The sequence below is a fragment of the Hypanus sabinus genome, chromosome 6, assembly GCF_030144855.1.
Source record: "Hypanus sabinus isolate sHypSab1 chromosome 6, sHypSab1.hap1, whole genome shotgun sequence".
NCBI lineage: Eukaryota > Metazoa > Chordata > Chondrichthyes > Myliobatiformes > Dasyatidae > Hypanus > Hypanus sabinus.
Genome location: NC_082711.1, coordinates 137,909,777 through 137,933,520, shown reverse-complemented (window position 1 = coordinate 137,933,520; position 23,744 = coordinate 137,909,777). Strand labels below are relative to the sequence as shown.

General features: G+C 42.8%; 2 protein-coding genes and 1 long non-coding RNA gene across 9 annotated transcripts in view; 2 read left to right on the top strand and 1 right to left on the bottom strand.

Annotated features, from left to right (window-relative positions):
* The window catches only part of lrwd1 (leucine-rich repeats and WD repeat domain containing 1), an 87,997-nt gene extending 85,505 nt beyond the window's left edge, over nucleotides 1–2,492 (top strand). For all 3 annotated transcript variants that reach the window (XM_059973007.1, XM_059973005.1, XM_059973006.1), the window contains exon 16: nucleotides 1,369–2,492. In XM_059973007.1, the coding sequence (XP_059828990.1) occupies nucleotides 1,369–1,509 (141 nt within the window). In that variant the 3' untranslated portion in view covers nucleotides 1,510–2,492. The remainder of the gene's footprint in view (nucleotides 1–1,368) is intronic.
* A 1,388-nt stretch (nucleotides 2,493–3,880) lies between these two features.
* LOC132395886 (uncharacterized) lies at nucleotides 3,881–13,423 on the bottom strand. Its single transcript, XR_009512776.1, has 5 exons — nucleotides 13,042–13,423; nucleotides 12,877–12,958; nucleotides 6,191–6,339; nucleotides 5,403–5,530; nucleotides 3,881–4,053 (listed from the first exon to the last, which is right to left on the bottom strand). It is a non-coding gene; the product is annotated as an uncharacterized LOC132395886 (long non-coding RNA).
* Nucleotides 11,855–23,744, top strand: part of bckdk (branched chain ketoacid dehydrogenase kinase) — a 71,594-nt gene continuing 59,704 nt past the window's right edge. The window contains exon 1 of one of the 5 annotated variants that reach the window (XM_059973013.1): nucleotides 11,855–12,385. In XM_059973013.1, coding sequence (XP_059828996.1) covers nucleotides 12,149–12,385 — 237 coding nt within the window. In that variant the 5' untranslated portion in view covers nucleotides 11,855–12,148. The remainder of the gene's footprint in view (nucleotides 12,386–23,744) is intronic. The other 4 variants (XM_059973010.1, XM_059973015.1, XM_059973014.1 and 1 more) reach the window with 4 other exon arrangements.

Sequence of the window (23,744 nt, the reverse complement as noted above, 5' to 3'; positions counted from 1 at the left end):
GATGCTGAACAGAGTCCAGCAGGAATTGATGCTGGGCCCACAACTATTCACAATATACATTCACAGTTTGAAAGAAAGGACTGAGTGTAGCGTATTTAAGTTTGCTGATGACATGAACTTGAGTGGAAAAGCAAATTGTGCAGAGGATGCAGAGAGATATAGACAGGTTAAGTAAGTGGTCTGGCAGATGGAGTACAGCATTGGTAAATGATGAATCACTTTGAAAGGAACAATAGAAGATCAGATTATTATTTGAATTGTGAAAGATTACAGCACGCTGTTCTGCAGAGGGACTTGGGAGTGTTTCTGCATGAATTGCAAAATCTTGGTTTGCAGGTGCACCAGGTTATCAAGAAGGCAAATGGAATATTGGCCTTCATTGCCGGAGGGGTTGAATTTAAGAGCGGAAGGGTCGAGCTGCAGCTGTACGGGGTATTAGTGAGGGCACACCTGGGGAACTGTGTTCAGTTCTGGTCTTTTTACTTGAGAACAGATATACTGGCTCAGGAGGCGATGCAGAGGAGGTTCACGAGGTTGATTCTGCAGATGAAGGGTTATCCTGCAAGGAGAGATTGAGTTGCCTAGAACTATACTCACTGGAATTATATAGACATATAAAATTATGGAAGGGATAGGTAGGATAGAGACAGGAAAGTTGTTTCCAGTGGTAGGTGAGTTGAGAATTAGGGGATGTAGCCTGAAGATTCAGGGGAATAGAGTTAGGATGGAGATGAGAAATTGCTTTCCCAGAGAATGGTGAATCTGGAATTTTCTGCCCAGGGAAGCAATAGCAGCTACCTCATTAAATATAGTTAAGGCAGATTTACTGTATATAGATTTTACTTAGCAGAATTAACGGTTATGGAGAAAAGATTAGATTAGCTTCATTTGTCACGTACATTGAAACAGACAGTGATGTACAGGTAGAGCTGAATCCATGGCCAAATCAGTCACGGTTTTACTGAACGGTGGGAGAGGCTCAGCAGGCCAGATGGCTGACACCTTTTTCTGAAGCTTATGTTATGCTAAATCTGTGAGAAGTGAAAGAAAATATGAATTAATGGAATCAATATTTCCAGTTCCTTAACTTTTAACAACAGATAACTTAAAAGGAATCACATTAGGAGATTGATTTTTTTTCACAGCCTTCCAGTCAACATTTTTCAGTGGAATCCTATGTCTTATGGTCTTCTGGGTGGAAAGAATTTGTGAAATACAGTAACATCTGTGAATAACATTGAATGATTTATAGACCTGCATGAAGTGGTTACATAGTTGTACCCAGTAATTTATCACTTGTACTTGCAAAATGTGGACAGCTGTTGCCTTCATTTGCTCATCTGGATAACTTTTTTGGATATTTTGCAGATTCTAAAGTGGCCAGCCATAGAAGCAAAAGGGAAACTGATTGAAGGAACTTTGGTAAATGTCGTAAATACAGATTCAGAACTTAAATATGTTGTGGCAGCAACAGACAAAAACATTATTGTTATTTGGAAAAGAATATAGTTTTTGGCAAATGAACTGGATATCCAAACTTAAAGATTTTAAGCCACTGAACTTTTATCACAACTGAACAATGCTTCTTAGAGTTCTGGTGCTGCATTCTAAATGTGTGAGAAATATGGGACAAAGTATGAGTTATTGAGTTACTGTAATAAATTCTACCGGGTCATCTGTCATGCTGCTAATGATAGGTGATTTGGAAGAAACACATTTTATAGTATATAATGTGCAATATATTATTTTGCTGCTGAAGAGCAGTCATGTGTAACTTGTAATTCTTCTTTGGAGTGACAAGGTGTAATTTCTGTTCCTTCCAGCAATGATTTGTGGTCAAATTGTTTTTAAGCAGATTAGAAATCTGACATACAGTACTTTTTTATAAATATTCCCTCTCTCACCTCATCACTCCATGAAATGCAAAAATTAAACAATCAACATCTATTAGCTGTTGATGGAAACATTTATCAGTGCTTAGAAATGATTACGCTTGTTTCTTTTTATGTTCTTTTTGGAGTCCCTCACAGTTCTGGTTTCATATACTGTATGGTCATCATTAAATCTTTTGGTTACACTTCAATAATGACAAAGCCAATCATGTGCTAAACAGTGATTGTCCAAATTATCTTAAAATGCAAAGGCAATGTTGTGACCTCCAACCGAAAGAGTTGTCAAAGTTTAGCTTTATCTAAAGAGTAATTAAAACTTGCATCCTTGGAGATGCATATTAAAGTTAACTAAGATCTGAACAGCAAATCACGTAATTGTGATATATCACAATTATATCACTAAAAATGTAGTCATGACGAACATGGCCATAGCTTTATTCCCCGAACTGAAACAACTATTAATGGAATGATAACCTATTCTGTTCTAATTTATAAGTGAATTGTAATGTTGTGTGCCCATGACATTTTCTTAATATTTCATTACAAATTATGCCTTGTATAGTCTAGAATGATTGAAAGTGTTGTGTAAAAATAAACAACTTCTGGTCTGTTATGGTGTTTTTATATTTGTGTGTTTTCCCTGAGTTTGTGAAAAATTGCTCAGGGGTATTCTGTTCAGGGAAAAAAACAGGACAAGCCCAATATGGATAATTACCTGCAGAAGAGACTTTTCGTCACATTGCTGATGATTTGAGGTTAGTTGGTCTTCTGCAGGTGCTACTTACTCATCAATTATTTGCTTACCAATACCCACTCATCTCCAGACCTCATCACTGCCTCGGTCCACAATGAGCTTCCTTCCATTATAAGTGGGAATGGTTGCTAATGATTGTACAATGGTCACACCATTCATACCTTCCCTGAAAATGAGGCAGTCCTTAACTACATTCACCTAGACTACCACCACTGTCGATAGACATTCAGGCATGAACTGATAAGTGGCAAATAACCTTTGTACTGTTAAAGAGCCAGACAAAGACCATCTCCAACAAGAATCTAACCACCTACCCTCAACATTTAAGGGTAATTGCCCAAGACCTGCACTTTCCTGGGAGTCACCAACTGACTACCTCATTGCAATTTATTTCTTGATTCACCAAAGCCAACTCTGAGCAGATAGTAAGAGTGTGGTGGAACACAACTCCACTGACTCTCAAGAATCTTGACATTATCCAGGACAAAGAAGCTCAGTTGATTGTTATTCCATTCCAACCTTTTCTCTCTGTCACCACCATTGCACAACAAATATTTGATTAGAATAAACCAACAACTCCCACCTAACCTCCCATCTCTACCACCACGAGGATGAGGGCAGCAGGTATATGGGCACTTCACCACCTGCAGCTTTCCCCTGCAAGTAGCATTTATCTCACTGTACCTTCATTATCACTGGATCAAAATCCTGGAATCTGATTGCCTTCAACTAAAGGATACAGTGGTTCAAGAAGGCAGCCCGCCACTATCTTCTTAAGGGCTTTTGAGGGTAGGCAATGGTGTTGGACTTGCTGATCACAAAAATAATAAATTTCAAAAAGGGATATCACTGGGTATGCATATGTAGAATTCTGAATGAAGTAAAAAATGAGCATGCACTTAAAGTTGTCTTCATCTAAGTTTGGCTTCCAATGTTGAATAGAAGCGATTGTTTTGTAGGTTTTTGTAAATAAAATGACAGAGGCATTTGAAGTTTAAAGGAAACAGTAACCTTTTTCGTCAACCAAAACACCAAACCTAAAGCAGAGTTTAAAAAAAACTTCACATCATTATGTCATGTCAGACTAGTCTCTTGAAATGAACCCCACAGTGGTTGTGAATTATGTACGCTTCCACATATTACATTACCTGACATATTTCAAAAATGTAGCCATGAGAGTCACTGCAAAGAATGTTATATTAAGTAATGCTTGTGCAGAGCTTACAGAGCGGAAGTGTAGACAATCAAAAGATATTTAGCTTTATTGGTGACAAAATCCATAGCGTTCATGTAGGTGAGATAATTTCTTGCAAAGGTGAACCAGGTCTGGATGCTGAATAACTCAACTGGCAATGTTATATCTGAATTGGATCCGGTGGAGACTTCATGAAGTGTGGTAGAAAATCCCTGAAAGTTCACAAATAAACAGGATCTTATTTGGTTTCAAAGAATTTTAATTCCATTTATAGTTATTAATGAAGGGGTCACTCAGAAAAAAGGGGAAGCAGAGAATAAAGTATCTTTAAGCGGGGACATGTTGTTCTTTACAAAAATTTCATGACTCTATTGGACAGACAAATTATGCGAAGCACCTACTTTGCTACAACACAACGTGGTTACAGTCTAGAACAGTGGTTCCTGAATTGGGTGACATTGTCCCCTTGGGGGTGCTGGGAGTTTCTAAGGGGGCAATAGAGATAAAGGAAATGGTGGGGGTTGCTCGGTAGCAAGGGAGCAGCTGGTGGGGGGAGGGGGGGCTACAGGCTTAATTTAAGAAATGTATTACTTATATAAGCATTTGATTCTCTGCCTCATAACTGATTACAATGATCATGTAGTCACCCCATCACCTGCTAACCTACTGTTTCCTTAGACTTTTCTAGAAGTGTGTTGAAAAGCAATGTGTCTCTTCTGGATTTCGTATGCCATGGGAAACCTGGACAGAAGAAATACCGTTATTTCTGGGCCTGCCCTACGTATTGCTTCCATTCAATACTGTAGTACAGTATTAGCTAGTACGATTCCTATACTCTAACCACGCAGTGACACAATGGGATAAACTCCAGAATCTGCCCTTTTGAATGGTCTTCATTGCATTTCTTTAGCCCAGGGCCTGACTGAGATATCACTGCCCCACTTTATGTACCTTCAGGCTGAGAGTCAGGTTTTGCCTGAGCTATGATGATGTCATAATTTTCCCCTTTATTGATCGTAGAGCTTGAGGTTGGACTTAATAGGTGATTGTGGTTTTTATTCTTTAATGAAATTGGCAGAGGCAGACCAAACAAAAAAGTATAGACAGTGCGGTGTGGAGTATCTGAAATATGGATTTATACCAGCACTGAGCAACCTACAACAGCGTTATGTTTTTTCAAATGAGGCAATGAGATTGTCCAGGATCCTTGACCATTTGAAGGGAATACATTCTGATAAAGCAAACAAGAACTTGGCTTATTTTCAGTCACCTCACAAAAACTTTGAGAAACGGAAAACACTGCAAAACCTGTTTGCCAGCACGGCACAACAAAACAGTGATAGTTTGCGTGCTTCATACAACATTTCATTGCTCATTGCTAAATCTGTAAAGCCCCATCCAATTGGAGAAGAACTGATTCTGCCAGCACTAAGGGAGGTTCTGAGTACAGTTTTGCATAAGTTACAGACCAAATAATTAGTGATTCCACTCATCGAGAGCTCTGTTCAAAGAAGAATAGATGAAATGTCTGAGAATGTGGAAGACATATTTTGCAACATACTTAGGACAACAGAATTTGCTCTGTATTTGGATGAGTCAATTTTGCCAGGCAATGAATCTTTGTTTCTTGGTTATGTTCACTTCTTAAGAGATGACAGTATGGTTCAAGAGTTGTCATTTGCAAGGAGACTAGAAACAGATAAAAACGGGAAGTCAATATTTCAAACTGTTGAGCAATTTTTTAAAGAGAAGGGTATTCCACTCACCTTGTGAAACAGATGGGGAACCATCAATGATAGGATACCACCGTGGTAATTACCTTCTTGAAAAAAAGCTGTATCTAACAATATTTAGTATTCACTGTGTAATTCACGGACAGCATTTTATCCCAAAAGAACTTCACTGATTGGCTGCGCAAATCATTTAAATACTGTTATCACTGTGGTAAATAAGATAAAGTCCCATGCTCTCAATTCTAAATTATTTTGAGAGCTTTTTTATTGCTGTTCCGCACAGAAGTCAGATGCTTTCAAAAGGAAACTGCAAGAGAAACTGATAAAATTCTTTGAAGACTTGAATGCTTCATTCAGTAATCAACACAAGAATATTAGGCATGACATTGCTTATTTGTCAGAATTATTCACAGAATTTAATGAAATCAATCTTCAATTGCAAGGAAATTATGTCAATCTCATCAAAGTCAAATCAGTCATCTCCATATTTCTGTCCAAGTTAACTCTATTTAAGGGCAACATTGGCCATCGTGACCTTTTCCAATTTCTGAGCCTCTTTGAGTTGGAAGTGAAAGAAAGAATATCAGATGATGATCTTCAAATATATTATACCCACCTGGCTGAGTTGCATAAAGACACGTCAGAGAGATTTCAGGATCTTCTCTCAATCCAAATTCCAGATTGGATAGTAAATCCATTCCAGTGAGGAATTAACGAAGGATGGACGAAGAACTGATCTTGCTACAAAATGTCTTTGAGCTGAAACTGAGTTTCAAAAAATCATATCAAGGCTTTTGGTTGCAGAAAGAAATCTCTGAACATTATCCTGCAATGTAGAAGAAGGTCAAGATGTTCTTTATTGCCTGTCCAACAAATATTCAGTGGAACACAGTTTCAGTGCTTCTTTCAAAGCAACAAAACAGACTGCAAATTACTGAAATGTGGGGATCTGAGGCTCCTCCTGAGTAACATTCTGCTTGATGTTGAGGAGCTGATACACTGCACCAGGCCCATCCATTTCATTGGAAGTTGATAAAGCAATGACGTAATGAATAGTTGGACGACTAATATACGCTCTAAAATTTTTGATGAAAATTGTTCAACTGTAATTAAATAATTTTATTTGTAGCTTTAAATAGATTTGAATTATTTTGCAATAATCTGTCACTACTTTGAATTTACAGTTCCTGTTTTCTTTCACTGCATTGTAAATCAACATTCCTTGGAATTTTTTTGTAATGGCTGGAGTTGGAGTGGTGGGGGTGCTTCGGGTTAGGTGAGAAACTGGGAGGTGATTGTTGTGTAACTCTTGCTTTGGTTAGCAGCTTAATATAGGGGATGATAACACCCCCCCCCCCCCACCACCACCACCACCGGCCCGGCCAAACTTAGGAAATCTTGTTTGGGTGGATGCTGCACTATGTGTCTCCTGTTACAAATCAATACCACGAAATAACAAACAGTACACAACATGTGATTAAATGATTGAGCTTTATAATTCTTTGACTATATGGTTAGTAAAGAAAACAAAAAAGAAAAAGGGCCCATTCTCATGGAACAGTCTAATGCACAATGTTGGAGCTCACTGATAAGGCCGTTCGTCCACCACTGACCTCCAATCGTCGCTGACCTTCGGACCCTCACTCCAAGTCCACTCTACCAACTCTCTCCATTTGGTCTTCTCTCCTCATCTCTCCCTGGCAAAAAACCGCAAAATCCAGGCTCCAGAGAACCTCACTTCTTGATCGTACCTCCTCTTATTTCCTTTATTCTGCAACCCCACCTAATTCATAAGCCCTTTTCAGCTCTATTCTAATATCAGACACATATTCCAGATAAGTCTTCAGGGGTAAGTCACCCTCGTCAGTCCCAAAACAAAGGTCAATGGGCAACCTTGCCTCGTGCTCAAACATCAAATAATATGACAAGTATCCAGTAGCTTCATTTCATGTACAGCTGTAACTGGACCAGATGCCCAATATGTTGACTCCACTTGTTCTTCTTGCTGATCTCCAGAGTCCCGAGCATGTCTAGCAAGGTCCGATTAAACCTCTCGGGCTGGGGATCACACAGCGGGTGATAGGGCATGGTCCTCGACTTCCCAACTCCAAACATGCCCAGTAACTCATGGATGAGTCTGCTGTCGAAATCCCATCCCTGATCACCATGTATCCACCTGGGAAGGCCATAATAGATGAAGTACTTCTCCCATAACACTTTTGCCACCGTAGTCACCCACTGGTCCTTGGTAGGAAAAGCCTGAGCATATCTGATGTAGTGATCCGTGATGACTAAGACATTCACCGTGTTGCTGGCATCGGGTTCTATTGCCAGGAAATCCATACACACCAGGTCCAGGGGCCCTGCACTCTGCAAGTGGGACAAGGGAGATGACCGCGTAGGCAGTGTCTTGCGCCGTATGCATCGAATGCATAACTTGCAGTATTCTTCGACCTCCAATTTCATTCAGGGCCAGTAAAACTGGTCTCTGAGCAATCCATAGGTCTTTTCCACCCCCAAATGGTCAGAATCATCATGAAGTGACTTCAACACAATCCTCTGATACTTCTTGGGCAGAACCAGCTGGCAACACTGGGGCTGGTCTGGGGGTGACGTGATCCGGTTCTTCAACTCCAACCGAGGCCATTCTCACAGTAATGGAGGCATTGATGTATGTTTTGTCTTCCCTGACTGAGCTATGTCTCCCTTGTCAACCGCTGCCCAAAAGGTACCAATGCCCAGGTCACTTACCCAGAGCTCAATTCTGGCAGCTGATTTGTCTCCAGAGCAGCCAGGTTACAGTAAACCTGGGGAAAGGCTTCATCAGAAGCTCCCAATTGATCCACCGATCGATACAGTGATGGCAAACTGACACATGGCCTTCACCCCTGGGGCAGGAACACTCTTCCACTTCTCGGCCCTGACCAGTCCCTCATGCGCCCGTCAGGACAAAGCATCAGCATCAATGTTCCTGCTTCCCGGCCGGTACTTCAGACTGAAATCATAGGCAGACAATGCTGCCAGCACCAATGGTCTGCGGCATCCAGTTTCACCGAGGTCAGGATATAAGTTAGAGGTTGTTGTCCCGCCTCACCTCAAACTTGGCCCCATTGAGGTTGTCACTCAGCTTATCCACCACAGCCCATTTCAGCGCCAGAAATTCCAACTTGCACAGGGGATAGATTTTCTCAGAGGGCGACAGACTCAAGTGGACAAATGCAGCGGGCCTCAACCCAGTGCCCTCATCCTGATACAGGATGCCCCCTAAACCCTCTCAGCTGGCATCCGTGTGCAGGTCATACGTCAATCGGGAGTCCTCAAAAGCCAGCACCGGCGCCTGGTTCAGCAGCTCCTTCAGCGACTGAAAGGCCTCCTCACATTTCACATCCCACCTCACTCCAAAGAGCTCCAATGGGCTAAGATACTCTCCACCCTCCTGTCCTTTCTTCCCCAAGGGAGGGTAACCGCACAGAAGCTGATTCAACGGGCGACTCACTTTTGCGTAGCCTTTCACAAACCTTCGACAGTAATCACAGAATCCAAGGAACGAGCATGGGGCACTCACAGTCTCGGGTCTTGGACAAGTGGTGACCACCTCTATCTTAGCCGGATCTGTAGCTACTCCAACCCGTCCCATGATCCTTTCCCTTCTCCAGATCTGTATCCCTTTTGCCAATCACCTTTCCAGCTCTTAGCTCCATCCCTCCCACTCCTGTCTTCTCTTATCATTTCAGATCTCTCCCTCCCCCTCCCACTTTCAAATCTCTTACTATCTCTTCTTTCAGTTAGTCCTGACGAAGGGTCTCGGCCCGAAACGTTGACTGTACTTCTCCCTATAGATGCTGCCTGGCCTGCTGCGCTCCACCAGCATTTTGTGAGCACTGACTTAAAGCTTTGTTTGGTGGACTGGGGTAGATCAGAAGATCATGCAACTTGCAGCTCTCTTTAAGATCCATTATATCTGACAACTCTCCATCCCTGGGAGTAGCCTGCATTGCCTTGGCAGAGGATTCATGTGGATTTTACCAGACCATTCATGGGCACAAATTTCTTGGTATTAGTGAATGCAGCTACAACGTGACCAGAACAGTTCCCAATACCATCCACTGCTTATGTGTTGAAAAGCCTTTTCTCGATGGCTGGTGTTTCAGAACACTTTGTTAGTGGCAATGCACCACAGTTTGTTGTGGAACGGTTTCAGCCATACCTGAAAATAAATGGAATAAGATATATTACATCTGCACCACACCAGCCAGCTATAAATGGCTTGGCAGAGAGATTTGTCCAGAGTTTAGAGGATGCACTGTGAGCAATGTTGTCAGAACATAGTGCACTAGCACAGAATCGAAAGCTCGCCGGTTTCCTCCTTGCATATTGCAGTGCAGCACATTCCACAATCAGCCACTCACCAGCTACGCTGTTCCTGGGTCGTCCCTTGCGCTCAGCTTCGTGTGTGCTCAAGCCCAACCTCAGACAGTGTATGCAGGACAAGCAAACCAAGTGCTCCTCAAACAAGAAGGTTCAATGTTTCACTCCTGGACAAGCAGTCCTGGCCAAAGACTACAGAGGTGGTCAGAAGTTAGTACTTGGGAAGATTAGGACCACTCTCCCACACAGAAGAGATTGCATGTGACGTTATCTGGAGATGTCACATCGGTCAGTTGAGAAGAGCAGAAAGTTATCCAGAGTGCCAGAACCACTTCCTGTGGCCCCGACAGTAACTGCTACAACCACCATGGAGGCTCCAGAACCTGAGATTGTTTCACAGCCACAAGTCTCTTGTGCCAAGCAGCGACCCCCAGCTCCCTTGTCAGGAAAGACATTATCCCACAAGAATAAGAAATTGTCCGCAGCGATTAAAACTTTAGGACAGTATGGGAGAATTTAAATTGTGTTGTTTTATGCTGTGGATGTTTATTTTGTAGTTGTAATGTATAGTATATAGTATTTTATATGTGTGTGTGTACATACACGCACAAAGGACATTGCTAAAGTCTTCGGCCTATATATATATTGTTAGGGTGTTTAAGGCTTTTGCACAGGACTGTATTTGTTAAAGTGGGGCAGAGAACAAGTTTATAAATCAGGCTGGACCAAAGGATGTTGGAAGTAGCGAAGGTGGAACACCCTGCAGGAGGTGTGTGAGATAGGTGGCAGAGAAGGTGTGGCAGGGGTAGGTGGTGCCTCTGGTGCAGACACATACAGCCCTGAAACATTTGATTCTAAACACTTGGTTTATTGATCATTATAGATTACCTCTCTAGTGCTTCCTGCTCTCTCCCTCAGATTTCACCTTTTCCCAACCATGATTCCTCTCTCCCTGCCCCCTTCCCACTCTCAGTCCTCAATATAGACCAGTAACAGAATCAGAATCCCTCATCTATGCTATGAAATTTGTTTATGTTTTCTGCAGCATAAAATTACTACAGTACTGAATAAAAGTCTTAGCATTTTCACTATACAGTATACAAGTGTCTAAAACTTTAGCACAGCGCTGTATATGTACATAAGTTGAGAAGCATTGTCAATTGAGTTGAAGGTTATAGCTAAGCAGGGAAGAGTGTTGTGTATTTAGCACTTCGGTAATATTTAAGTAATATTGTAAATTTAGCATTGTCCGTGCATAGCAGACGTCACTACGCATGACGTCACATGCGCGGGCTTCACTAAAGTGGAACAACGAATTAGACAGGCATCACCCGTGTAACAACAACCAGACACTTTAGGATCCATAATCGGAGTGTAGGTAAACCATCTCTGATCCCGAGAGACTGCAGAAGACAAAGGGAACGAAAAGGAGGGCACTTTACCTCTCTGTGCAAAAGCAGCATCATTGCTCTATCAGTCACAGAAGTTGTTACACGATCGCTATTTTAAATCAAAACGGTCGGTTAAATGCAGAACTGCATGATTAATTTTTATTTTATGACTGATGTTGAATTTATACCAGTGGTCTCCAGTGATGTCATGCTATTTGCCCCTGTTTACACACCTGGTACTAGATTAGGTCAGTGAAGCGGTCGACAATACTCTATTTATCAAGTGTTTGTTAAATCTGGAAAAAGGTCATATAATTTTTATTTGAAAAGTGCAAAAAAAAGGATCAACTGTTTTATTTTAAAAAGCGAATCGGTGTTTTAATGTGTTCTTGAAAATGAATATCGGTGAAACACAAAATTGATTTATCGTGACGTCTGTAGTATCCAACGGCGGTGGGAACGGCGCTTTCAAACGATTGGTGGCGAGGTTATTAATAATGAAATGGGAGGCCGGGGCCGGCCAATGAATGGGACTGGGCAGTTGTTTGTCCTTGAAGACGGCAGCAGAGATGTGTTTGTTGCATGACGGAATCCCTCAAGCAGTTAGTTTAAGTGCTGCCTTGATCTCAGTTGCGGGATGGACATGGATCTCCAGGGCTGTTGCGCCGCGCAATGTAGGAACCCTTTTCCGCAAAGTGAAATTCTAATCTGTTTGCTGAAGGAATAAAACGATAGGAAGGATTCAGGCCAAGTCCGGAGAGGTGAAGTTGACGAAAAGTCTGCAGAGCCGGTGGGCTTAGCACAAGGTGGAAACGATGGCCTGTGTCTGGAGGGGTCGACCCGTTGTCTTTGTACTGTACGCCAACCGTGAATGGTGCGGACCCTGCCCGATCCCCGTCCTCCGCTTGGCTGCCGCACGGACCGGCGTCGCCGGCGTGAAGAGGTGGCAGTCCACCTCCTCCGTGACGGGCTGCTCTGAACTAAGCAGGGAAAGGTCCAAAACTGTCACCTCCTTCTACAATCAGTCCGCGATAGATGCAGTAGCTGAAAAGGTCAATATCATTTGTCTTTTGTGTGCTTTTTTTTGAAAACGTGGTGGTAGGGGGAGGGGGAGAAATTTCAAATTAAAAACTAAATGAGTCACCTATGATTTCAGACCTTTTAGCCCGTATTTAAAATTCCCGTTGTTTGAACTTGTATAGAAGTTCGATTAGGTGAACGTTTAAAGTTGGCATTTTATATGGAACAATCCTGAATGTGGGGGTTCTTTTTATTTTGCTGTGCTGAGTTCTAAATCGGTGCATTGCCTTCGGAAGGACTGACTGTTATTGTGACACTCTCCACTCCCGTAAACCCCACCCCCGCCCCCAGAGTTGTTTACAACATGCAGGCTTTGTTCTTAACACTTCTTTCCGTTACAGCTGTTGAGAGCTGAAGAACTAACTGGCATGTCCTAATAGAGTTTTTTTTTCAAATAAAGAAGAACATGTCCAATTGCTTGAAATATTTGGTAGCTCTGCGCTTCTTCGCGAGAGTTGTTTACCTCAATGTTCACCCCCATGATCGCTGTTGAGGCTTCACCAGTACACATTGAATCTGCCCGACAGAGGACAGTACTCCGACTTCTGTGCAAATTTAAAAATATATTACATTCAAATAACGCGATTGGGTCGTGGGTGTGCGCTATTTCCTAAAGTATTTTAATTACCTTCTCTCTTTTGTGTTTTGGCTCCGTACACTGATCGTGTCTGTAAGGAAGGGCCGTCCAAATTACCGGGGATTAACTTTCACCTTCTCTCTCTGAACAGTGGCCGTGACACGGGTTCAATTCCCGTAAGGGGTTTGTACCTTCTCCCCGTGACCGCGTGGGTTTCCCCCGGGTGCTCCGGTTTCCTCCCACAGTCCAAAGATGTACCGGTTGGTAGGTTAACCGGCGGTTGTAAATTGTCCCGTGATTAGGCTAAATCGGCGGTTGCAGGGCGGTGAGGCTCGAAAGGCCAGAAGGGCCTGCTGTATCTAAATAAATAAACCAAAAACTCGAGCTCCGGAAAGTAACTTCACTAACAAGTCTGTTTTTATGAATATTTTAAATTTTAGAACCACAGGATTCAATGCTTTAAATTCTGATTTGTTTATAGATTTTTTTAAACAATACTTAAGTTTTCACAAAGTATTATTAAGTTAAGAAAACTTAAGTTTAATTTCTCCCAGGATGTTTAATATTCATTTGTAATTGAAAGATTTTTTTTAAAAAAGCTGGTTTTGAAAATCTGATGGATGATGTGTTGGGTGTACAGTGAGTCTGCGTAACATTTCAGGTCAGTGGCCTTTCATCAAAACAATTGTAATGAAGGATCAGTGACCTGAAATACTAACTCTATTTTCTCTCCATCTGACCTGTTTCTGGAAATGATTTTTGTGTTTTTTTGATAATTTTTCGTGTGCGCTGTTGAATAGGAATTAAGGATTCCATTTCTGCCGTATGTACTAAGTTATGTAGAAAGTGTAAACATACTGCACCCCATCTGCTACCCTGAATATACTTGCCACACTTTCCAAAAGAATCATTGGTATAAAACGAACTGTAGTTTATGCTAAGGTTACAACAACAGCACCTTGAATGTCTGTCACCAGCAATACTGAGTTCCTTCAGCATTTTGTGTGTGTGTGTGTGTTGCTTGGATTTCCAGCATCTGCGGATTTTCTGTTGTTAACAGTGGCTTGAGGCATGTTCCTATCCCAAGCCAGGCCTGGTCTAGATTTGAAAATGTATCACGCTTTCTCCCATGGTGCTTGGTCCAAATCTTGGGACTTCTTGTGTAGCAGCATTGGGGCTGCTTTCACAGGAGGGGGCTAAGAGTTTTGAGGAGGCCCTCTTCCCAAATACTGCTGGGGGTGGGCAATGCATGCTTGTCATCGGTGCCTAATCTTGCAAATGCAACTATGAAACTTGTAGAGGAGTTTGGCTGAGGTATGCACAACCACTTTCTGTTTTGTCGCACTTGAGGAATAAAACACCAGTCCACTTTCTCAATAACACAGTAAGTTAATTATTAATCTTGATTTGGAAATCCCTCACTGTTCCTCCATCTACTTTATATCCTGAAACACCTCCAACTGTTGTTTGTAAGTCTGTCCACTAGAGGAGCTGCTATTATGTCACGGACTGAGATACAGTGGAAAAACTGTCGACATGCCATCGAGACAGATCTTTGCATTTCATAAGAATATTGAGGAAATACAAAATTGGGGGGTGGGGAACACAGATTCAAGTTTATTACTTGTACATCAAAACAGAGTGAAATGCATCATTTACATTAAAAGCCAACTCAGCCTAAGGGGACAGCCTGCAAGTGTCACTGCATATTCCAGTGCTGAACTGCTGTGTTCAGCAGAACAATGGAACTAACAACCAGGACTCTTGCCTCCCACGTGCATACGTGATCTGCTGTCTCTGGGCCTCTGCAGTCTCTAGTGAGCTGGGATTCGTAGAAGTTGGGCCTTCACCTTCCCCACTGGACCGGGAGACTGGGTGACCCAGGCTTCGGCCAACATTCTTCAAAGGTCAACTTCCAGTTGACCTTTGGACTTTAGTGTCAATCTCAGAACACTTCAATGACGATGGATAAGAACTCGGAAGTCCAGACTTGCTGATGACAGAATCATGAACACTGTGGCTCGAACTCGCCAACGTAGAGTTCATCGTTCTCCTGCTCTCACGGGTCCATTCCTGGGTGGCCACCAACTTTCAGCCTTGCTACTCTGATGGCCTGACACCCGACCAGGATGGCCATTGTGACACCATCACATCGCTGGCCTTTGACTCTGGAATGGAGGTCTAGACCCTGGCCTGACCTCTAATATTCCCATCTCTGTCCCTGAAACTATTGGTACAAACCAAAAAAAAACTACTAGCTACAAACACTGCAGAGGCAATGCAAGAAAGCACCTTAAGACGTGCTTGGGGACAGTTTGAAATGGACAATGAGTGTCTTTGCCAGCGATGCAAGGGATGTGTGTGATCTTAAAAACACAAGTCTTTTGGATCTTCATGCATCACTAATGTTAGCTACATTGGGCACAGGATACAAACCAGATCTTGGCCACTGCCTGAGGAAACCAGAGCTAGCGGAAGAGCAGGGACAGTCAGAAGAAAAGGAGGGTCGTCAGACATAGAAAATGGGGATTGTGTGATGTGTAGGATGAAGGGGACACTTTGCAAATGTAATCCTGGCCAATACTCTACAAGTACCTTGGTGAACTTGCCCTTAACAGATCATGACACATATAACACACCCCTATGAGGAAATGATATTCCACACCACTGCTGGACAACAAATGACTCACAGGATCATGTGAGATTTCAGTTTTAGATTTTGTATTTTTGTTCCCTAACGCCATGGCAATTCCTGGAAGTGATTGGATAAATTTGTCCCTCAAAAGTAATCCATGGTCCAGTGAGTTTTCACAAGGGCTTATCTTTGATGCTGGCAGTTGTTGTTATTGGTACCAGTCATCAAAGGAGATGGTTATCATCAATCATTCATCCAAATCCAAAGAACTGTTTCTGATTCAACAATTCTTAACATTTAAGTCAGTTTAGTTCACCGATTAGCTCTCGAAGCTCCCTTGCAGGTGTCCAATTGATGGCAAGGAGTCATTACCAGTTGGACCATGGGATTCATTTGGGTAGGATAATACTTTCAGGGGAATATTTGATTCTATACTCCTGTCTCTGGAGTTCACAGTCTTCAAAGCATTCCAATTTAATGCTGAAAACTGAAAACTGAAAAGTGCTGGTAGGTGCACGCCCTCTGCCCTGTGCTGCTGTTGTCAGCCACCACCCAGGATGCTGGAAGTCTATCTTGGTGCAGAGATGGGATAGAATCGATGGACCCTGAGCTTCCCCACAGCAGATATCATCTTCTCACAACCTTTACTTTGTTTCAAGGACAGCAACTTTGTCCCAAAATACTTCTGGTGGATGAGTGCGTGGCATGAACCCACGTGGAGTGGTTACGTGATGTGCTTTTTGCTTGAGGATGGACCAGATTGGTAACCAAGCTGCGGCAGAATGTCCAGATAGTTATCTCACCTGCAGTTTGTTTTGACCATAGTTGTGGTGTAAGATAAGTTACTTGGTCCTTGATGTGAGAGCCATGTATTTATTTTCTGTCTGTATTGTATTTTTGGCATGTTTATTATGCTGATCTGTCACATAGGTTGGGGTGTGGTAGAAGCATATGAGTATAGTTACATATTTGTGCTCAGTAGTTTAGTGGAGGGGATGAGCCATGGGAATTGTATTATTTTGTTGACTGCCAACTTCATTTAACTACACAAGTTATGCTATTAGAATGCTATTCAACCACTAGCTTTGCTAATTGGAATGTTATTGGGCTGCTTATTACACTAACTTCATTAATTGAAATGCAAATTTATTTACACTAATATCACTTAATATTGCTAATTAGGTTAATTAGACTGTTGTATTGCTAATTTAGTTTCATTAGTTTTTTTTTAATCATTGCAAGTTCGTTCGTCTACGCTGGTTTTGTAATAAAGGATCGAATGTACATTTTTCTAAATTTGGAAATTTGTTATTTGGAAGAGAGTTTTACCGTGTTAATTCACCCTGGAAGTCTCTCAGCAGTTCTGCTTTGTTTTCAAGTGACCGCTACACTCTATACCGGGAAAAACTTCATACCACCAAAGAAATTTCATTATTCTAACACATGTGAAAGCCAATGTGATCTTCTATAAACCATTATTTACCAAAACGTCATGAAGTCGTGTGCTTAAGAGAAGATAGCAATCCATAGTATAATGTACACTTGACTATAAGGATGACCATGGGCTCTCAGAAGCCTGTCACTTTTGTGTATCTCAAGCAGGATAGAGAGCCCTCCTGCACAGTTTCAATGAAGGCCAACGTAAGCTTGAGGAACAGAACCTCTCCTTTATATTGAGGTGTAATACAATCTGAGGATTCAATATCTTAATACAACAATTTCAGGTAACCAGCCCTCTCAATCAAATCACGACTTAAGCATCTCTATCATCCAGTTGTAACATCATGGTGTGTACCTCTCCACTGATGCTGCCTGATCTGCTGGGTATTTCCAGCACTTTATTTCAGACTTCCAACAGCTGCTGTGTTCTGTGTCCTCCAGTTCGCGCATGTTCTTCTGTGTTCTAGACAGCTCCAAAAATGTTATCACCGGGCTGAACCTGCTCTGCACTTCATCACAAACGTTACGCGTTCTCTCCTCTTCTCTGCAATGGGCAACACATTTTCTCATTCTCTCAAAAACTAGCTCTGTTCTCTACCAGCTAACTGCTGCCCTGCCACTGAGTATTTGTAACACTTGCTGTCATTGTTTGCTGATATCCAAGATATTTCTCAAGTTCAAGTTTATTATCGTTCAATCATACATGAACACAGCTAAAGGAAACAACATTCCTCTGAGGCCAAGGTGCAAAACAGTACCCGCGGTCATACCCAGCAAAAGGCACGTGTAGCACATGCAAGATGGCAAGAAAGCATACAGTCACAAAAAATAAATATATGTAGCCCAAGTCCCTGAAGGACATGTTCTGTAAATAGATGATGTATGGGTGTTGTCAGGAAGAACAAACCGTTCTCAGTAGTCCGCAGACAAACATGCAATTATGATGCAGCTGGTCTTCTGCCAAATAAACACTGGAGGGCAGTACTGTTGGGAGGTGCCAGACCCTATTCCAGCATGGACGCTGTACCACACCACCTCTGGCGTCTGCCCTCTTAGACTGTTGCAGCCAGCAAGCCTGTGGCTGAGGCCTTGTCCTCACTACAACTGAGGTCACACAGCTCCCTTGCTTTTGGTTTCACCAATAAACCAGTAAGTTAGACTTGCAGTACCAAGTTAGCAACGTCCAACAGTGCCTTGCATCGTAGGAAAAATGTCCGACACTCACTGTTAGACTGTATACCACCTTCGCACACCAACTTCAATGCCTTTCTTCTGCAGCATGGTCCACACCATGTCCAGCTCCTCTGTCAACGAGCAACTCACTGATGAGGTGGTCCTGCCATTCTTGAAGTTCTTGGTGTCTAGCATTGTCTTGTGTTTTTTAAAAAAAAAGACAAAGGCGCCTTTGGTTCTGGAGAGGCCTCTGCGTCTGGGCGGGCCACCCGTATTACCAGAAGAAGTGTTGCTTCAGCATAGCAATGAAGACCTCCTTCAGAACAATTCACGGGGATTACATAGCTGAATAAGTGAATTTTTAGTGCTCTTGAATCTTTCATTGCTAACTGCAAAAATAGAGTGCAATTATACAGTGCTTTTGTTATTTTCTAAGTGCTCTGTACACTAACTTCATGTCCTAGTTACAACAAATGATTGATGATGCAGCTCTATAAAACTCTAGTTAGGCCACACTTGGAGTACTGTGTCCAGTTTTGGTCGCCTCACTATAGGAAGGATGTGGAAGCATTGGAAAGGGTACCAACTAAAGTTTTATAGAGTTGCATCATTACATCGCGTCTCTTAAACTCTATCCCTCGACTTATGAAAGCTAACACCCCATAAGCTTTCTTAGCTACCCTATTTACCTGTGAGGCAACTTTCAGGGATCTGTGGACATGTACCCCCAGATCCCTCTGCTCCTCCACACTACCAAGTATCCTGCCATTTACTTTGTACTCTGCCTTGGAGTTTGTCCTTCCAAAGTGTACCACCTCACACTTCTCCAGGTTGAACTCCATCTGCCACTTCACAGCCCACTTCTGCATCCTATCAATGTCTCTCTGCAATCTTCGACAATCCTGGACGCTATCTACAACACCACCAACCTTTGTGTCATCTGCAAACTTGCCAACCCACCCTTCTATCCTCACATCCAGGTCGTTAATAAAAATCACTAAAAGTAGAGGTCCCAGAACAGATCCTTGTGGGACACCACTAGTCACAACCCTCCAATCTGAATGTACTCACTCCACCACGACCCTCTGCCTTCAGCAGGCAAACCAATTCTGAATCCACCTGGCCAAACTTCCCTGGATCCCATGCCTTCTGACTTTCTGAATATGCCTACCATGTGGAACCTTGTCAAATGCCTTATTAAAATCCATGTAGATCATATCCACTGCACTTCCCTCATCTATATGCCTGGTCACCTCCTCAAAGAACTCTATCAGGCTTGTTAGGCACGATCTGCTCTTCACAAAGCCATGCTGACTCTCCCTGATCAGACCATGATTCTCTAAATGCCCATAGATCCTATCTCTAAGAATCTTTTCCAACAGCTTTCCAGCACAGACGTAAGGCTCACTGGTCTATAATTACCTGGGCTATCCTGACTACCTTTTTCGAACAAGGGGACAACATTCCCCTCCCTCCAATCCTCCGTTACCATTCCCATGGACAACGAAGACATAAAGATCCTAGCCAGAGGTTCAGCAATCTCTTCCCTTGCCTCGTGGAGCAGCCTGGGGAATATTCCGTCAAATGATTGAGTATGGATTATGATCAGAAAAAAGGGAGCTAGGGCTTTACTCTCTGAAGAGAAGGAGGATGAGAGGAGACATGATAGAGGTGTACAAGATATTAAGAGGAATAGACAGAGTGGACAGCCAGCGCCTCTTTCCCAGGGCACCTCTGCTCAGTACAAGAGAGCATGGCTTTAAGGTAAGGGGAGGGAAGTTCAAGGGGGATATTAGAGGAAGGTTTTTCACTCAGAGAGTGGTTGGTGTGTAGAATGCACTGCCTGAGTCAGTGGTGGAGGCAGATACACTAGTGAAGTTTAAGAGACTACTGGACAGGTATATGGAGGAATTTAAGGTGGGGGGTTATATGGGAGGCAGGGTTTAAGGGTTGGCACAACATTGTGGGCTGAAAGGCCTGTAATGTGCTGTACTATTCTATGTTCTATAGTGTCAAATCAGTGAACATATGATTCACAAAATAAGGAGTACAATGTCAAAATGAACCGTGTACCCACTAATTTAATAACCCACTAGATTTGGATGGGCTAACCATGACAGTGTCCCCTGTGACTAGGATCAGGCTGCTGGTGTGGACCGTGCTTGCTGGAGCGATGGTGATCACACTGAATTAGATTCGGTGGGGTGGAGGAAGAAGAGAGATTGAGAGGAGGACAGCACTAACGGCTCCTCCGATGCAAATTGGATTTGGGACCCAGTGGACGGTAGGGAGCCACTGCCTCGGGTGGGTGCTGCCTGGCACATAATTCCTGTGACCGCGTGGGTTTCGTCTAGCTGCTTTGGTTTGTTCGTACAGCCCAAAGATGTGAGTGTTGGTCACTGTAAATCAGCTGATAGTCTGGGTGATTTGACGGGACTGGGGAAAATACAAAGCCCATTTTCTTATGGGATTAGTGTAAGTGGGTGGTTGGTGGTTGACATAAACCTAGTGGGTGAAAGCCCCTGTTTGAGTGCTGCTCCTCTCTGACTCCATGACTCTGGACGGAGATGTAAATTGCGGTATTCTAATCACCAAATTCCACTCTTCATAACTTCCAGCCACGTGCCAAATCCGGTGATTGTAGCTTCTCTACCAGCTGCCTGGTCCTTGAGACCCTTAGTGTCCTCTTGGGAGAGTCATACTCCTCTGATAGTACAACCTTGTCCTCCCAGAGGACTCGAGTTCTGGGAGAATGGCAGGTGCCAGGTCTCAATGTTCTCTAGAGAACAGCTTCTTCCTGGGCTGCATTTAGAACTCTGGAGTTTTTATAGCGGTGCAATGACCTTGAATGGCCTCTGTCTGTGGGTGGATGAAAGTAAGGCGTCCAGGTTTGCTCTTCAGAACGAGGACAGTTATAACCCATCAGAATTGGCCATTGTAGTCCTGAATCGAGCCTTGCGGAGGGAAAGTGCATTCACAAGAATTAAATCAGCTAATCCAAGCTGTCCCCTGGATTGACTGACACAAATCATTTTGATTGCTTTTATTACAATCAATCTCCAAGAAGCCATGTGAATTCCATAATAAATCAATTTGTATTTTAAACTATAAGCTTGTTTTTTAAAAAATAAAATTCTACTTAATATTGAGGCTGTGGATATTTTAAAATCAGTGATGCGGCATCAAACTCTGAGAATGAATCTTCTTGACTGATAACTAGTTTCAAATTATTGAGAACCAGACATTCAAATATCCATCAGAATTACATAAAAACATTTTTTTAAAGAAGGAGGCAGATATTGGCCTCTTGATTCATCTGAAAGGAAGCAGGGGTGTGAATAGAACTTGGTATTTTGCCTCTGTCAGCATCTGGTTAAAGTGAAACCTTGTACTCAGAAGTGATTCATATTGACCCTCCCTGCATCAGCAGAAGAGCCAGATGGGCCAAACATGACAGATGTAATTTGGCAGCACAGTGGGGTAGTGACATGAAAAAATATGCCATTCAAAATTGGCCAGTTCTGATACCATTGGAAAGAAAGAGTGAATTACCTAAAGCTGGAGAATTTGATTGTCTGCTAGAAGGTTGTAAAGTACCCAAATGGAGGATGAGGTGCTGTGGGGCTTATTGTAAAGACCACAGGCAGTTGGAGTGGGAGGGCAAGAAGCAGCTCGGGGTTATTCCTGTGGACTGAAGACAGGTGCTCTACCACAGCAACTGTCACATTCTACATCTCATTAATTACAGCACCCCTTTAATTTTCCCTCAACTGTCCTCATTCATCTACTTGCAGCTCCGAAAGCAGTGTCTCACCTGATTACCTTGGAGTTCCTCCCTGTTGCTCTGTTCTAACCACCCCTGCCCTCTCTGCAACTCGAGCACACTTGCTCGGTCACTCCTCCAGCTCTGATGAAGAGCCTGACACAGAACTCGACTGCTCTACCGCAGGTACAGCTCTGCCCCCTGAGAATTTCCAGTACTTGTCTTTGATGTGACGGACATCAAAATCAAATATAATGTGGCAGAAAGCCGGATATAGTAATTGGGAATGCACAAACAAGCGATTGATAGTGAGTTCAATAATATTTGCGAATTGGATAACCAGAAGAAAATGCAGAGCAATGGGGTAAATGCAGAATGATTTAATATTCAGCAGGAAAGCTTGTGCAAGGACAAAATACAAGGTTGTCATTTCCTGTGCTGTCTTGTACTCTGGTTACAGTATATTCAGGGAATATAGATCATGTTGAGGAATGTTGCAACATTTTCAGGATTTAGTGTTCCAGCTTCAGGGCAGTGTAAATTAAGATAGGTGTAATGTATTTTGGGAGTGTACAACACAGTTGGATTACGATACATTCACGGCATGTTGGGTGATTAGTTTAATGCTGCACTGTCAAAGCCTGAAATGTTTCCTGCTAACATCACTGTCTTCCTCCGGCGTGTGGCCAGTATCGATAACAGTGTCTATTACCCACTAATGAAAGCTATGTACTCAGTTAACCTTTCTTAGAAAGTGCACTTAATGTACAAGTTCTCTTTGATGATCAAAATTGTAGGAGCATTTTACCAGTGAAGTGTTGGGATCTCTCCAGTGGGATACTGTGTAAAATCAATTCCAATCGTTGACAGCAGTCTGACAGAGATGCAGGAGTTACCCAGTAAAAACTTTCTGCCAGAATAGTTTATGCAGTCCTCTGCAGTGTACCTGGGATAAGAGTAACTTCAGGAAGCTGTGAGTAAATTGGTTTCACACAGAAGGTGGAGATTAGTAGAAGTTGGGGAATATGTGGTATAACTGAAATTTGTCTATCACATTGAAGGATTGGTACAAGTTCTCAACAGACACACACAATGTGCTGGAGGAACTTAGCAGGCATTATGGAAAAGAGTATAGTTGATGTTTCGGGCCGAGACCCTTCAGCAGAACAGCCTGGCCTGCTGAATGTGTGTGTCTTGGTTTTCCAGTATCTGCAGATTTTCTCGTGGTTGTGATTTAGTACAAGTTCTACCCAACTTAGGTAGCCAACTATCGGTGTAGTGGCATCAGCACCGGACTTTGAGGTGAACGGTCCCGAGAGCGAATCTAGCTGGCTTGTTGTTTGCTTTCCATTGGTGCTGGGTTGAGCATTGAACTAGCAACTTGGCAAAACAGACAAATGCTAAAGAAACAGCAAGCTTTCCACCTGATGTACCACAGGGCATCGAGAAGAACAACAGCTGCATCTCAGTTTGGGTCCGTACCTGACTTCAGTACAGAGTGGACATACAAATTAGTATTTGGGAGACAGGCAGGGCAGATTTGCAGGCTGCTGGGGCAGCAGACATCATCTGCCTTGTGGGAACTCAGCTAACGTCTGCATTTCTGACATTCAGACTTTGGGTTACAGACGCTTCAACTCATAACCTGGGGGAGGACCTGTAGTAAACACTTGGGAATCAGAGTAGCTTGCCCTGTGGGATTGTTGTAAGGTATTCACCGACTGTGGGGAAAACTCAGGCTCT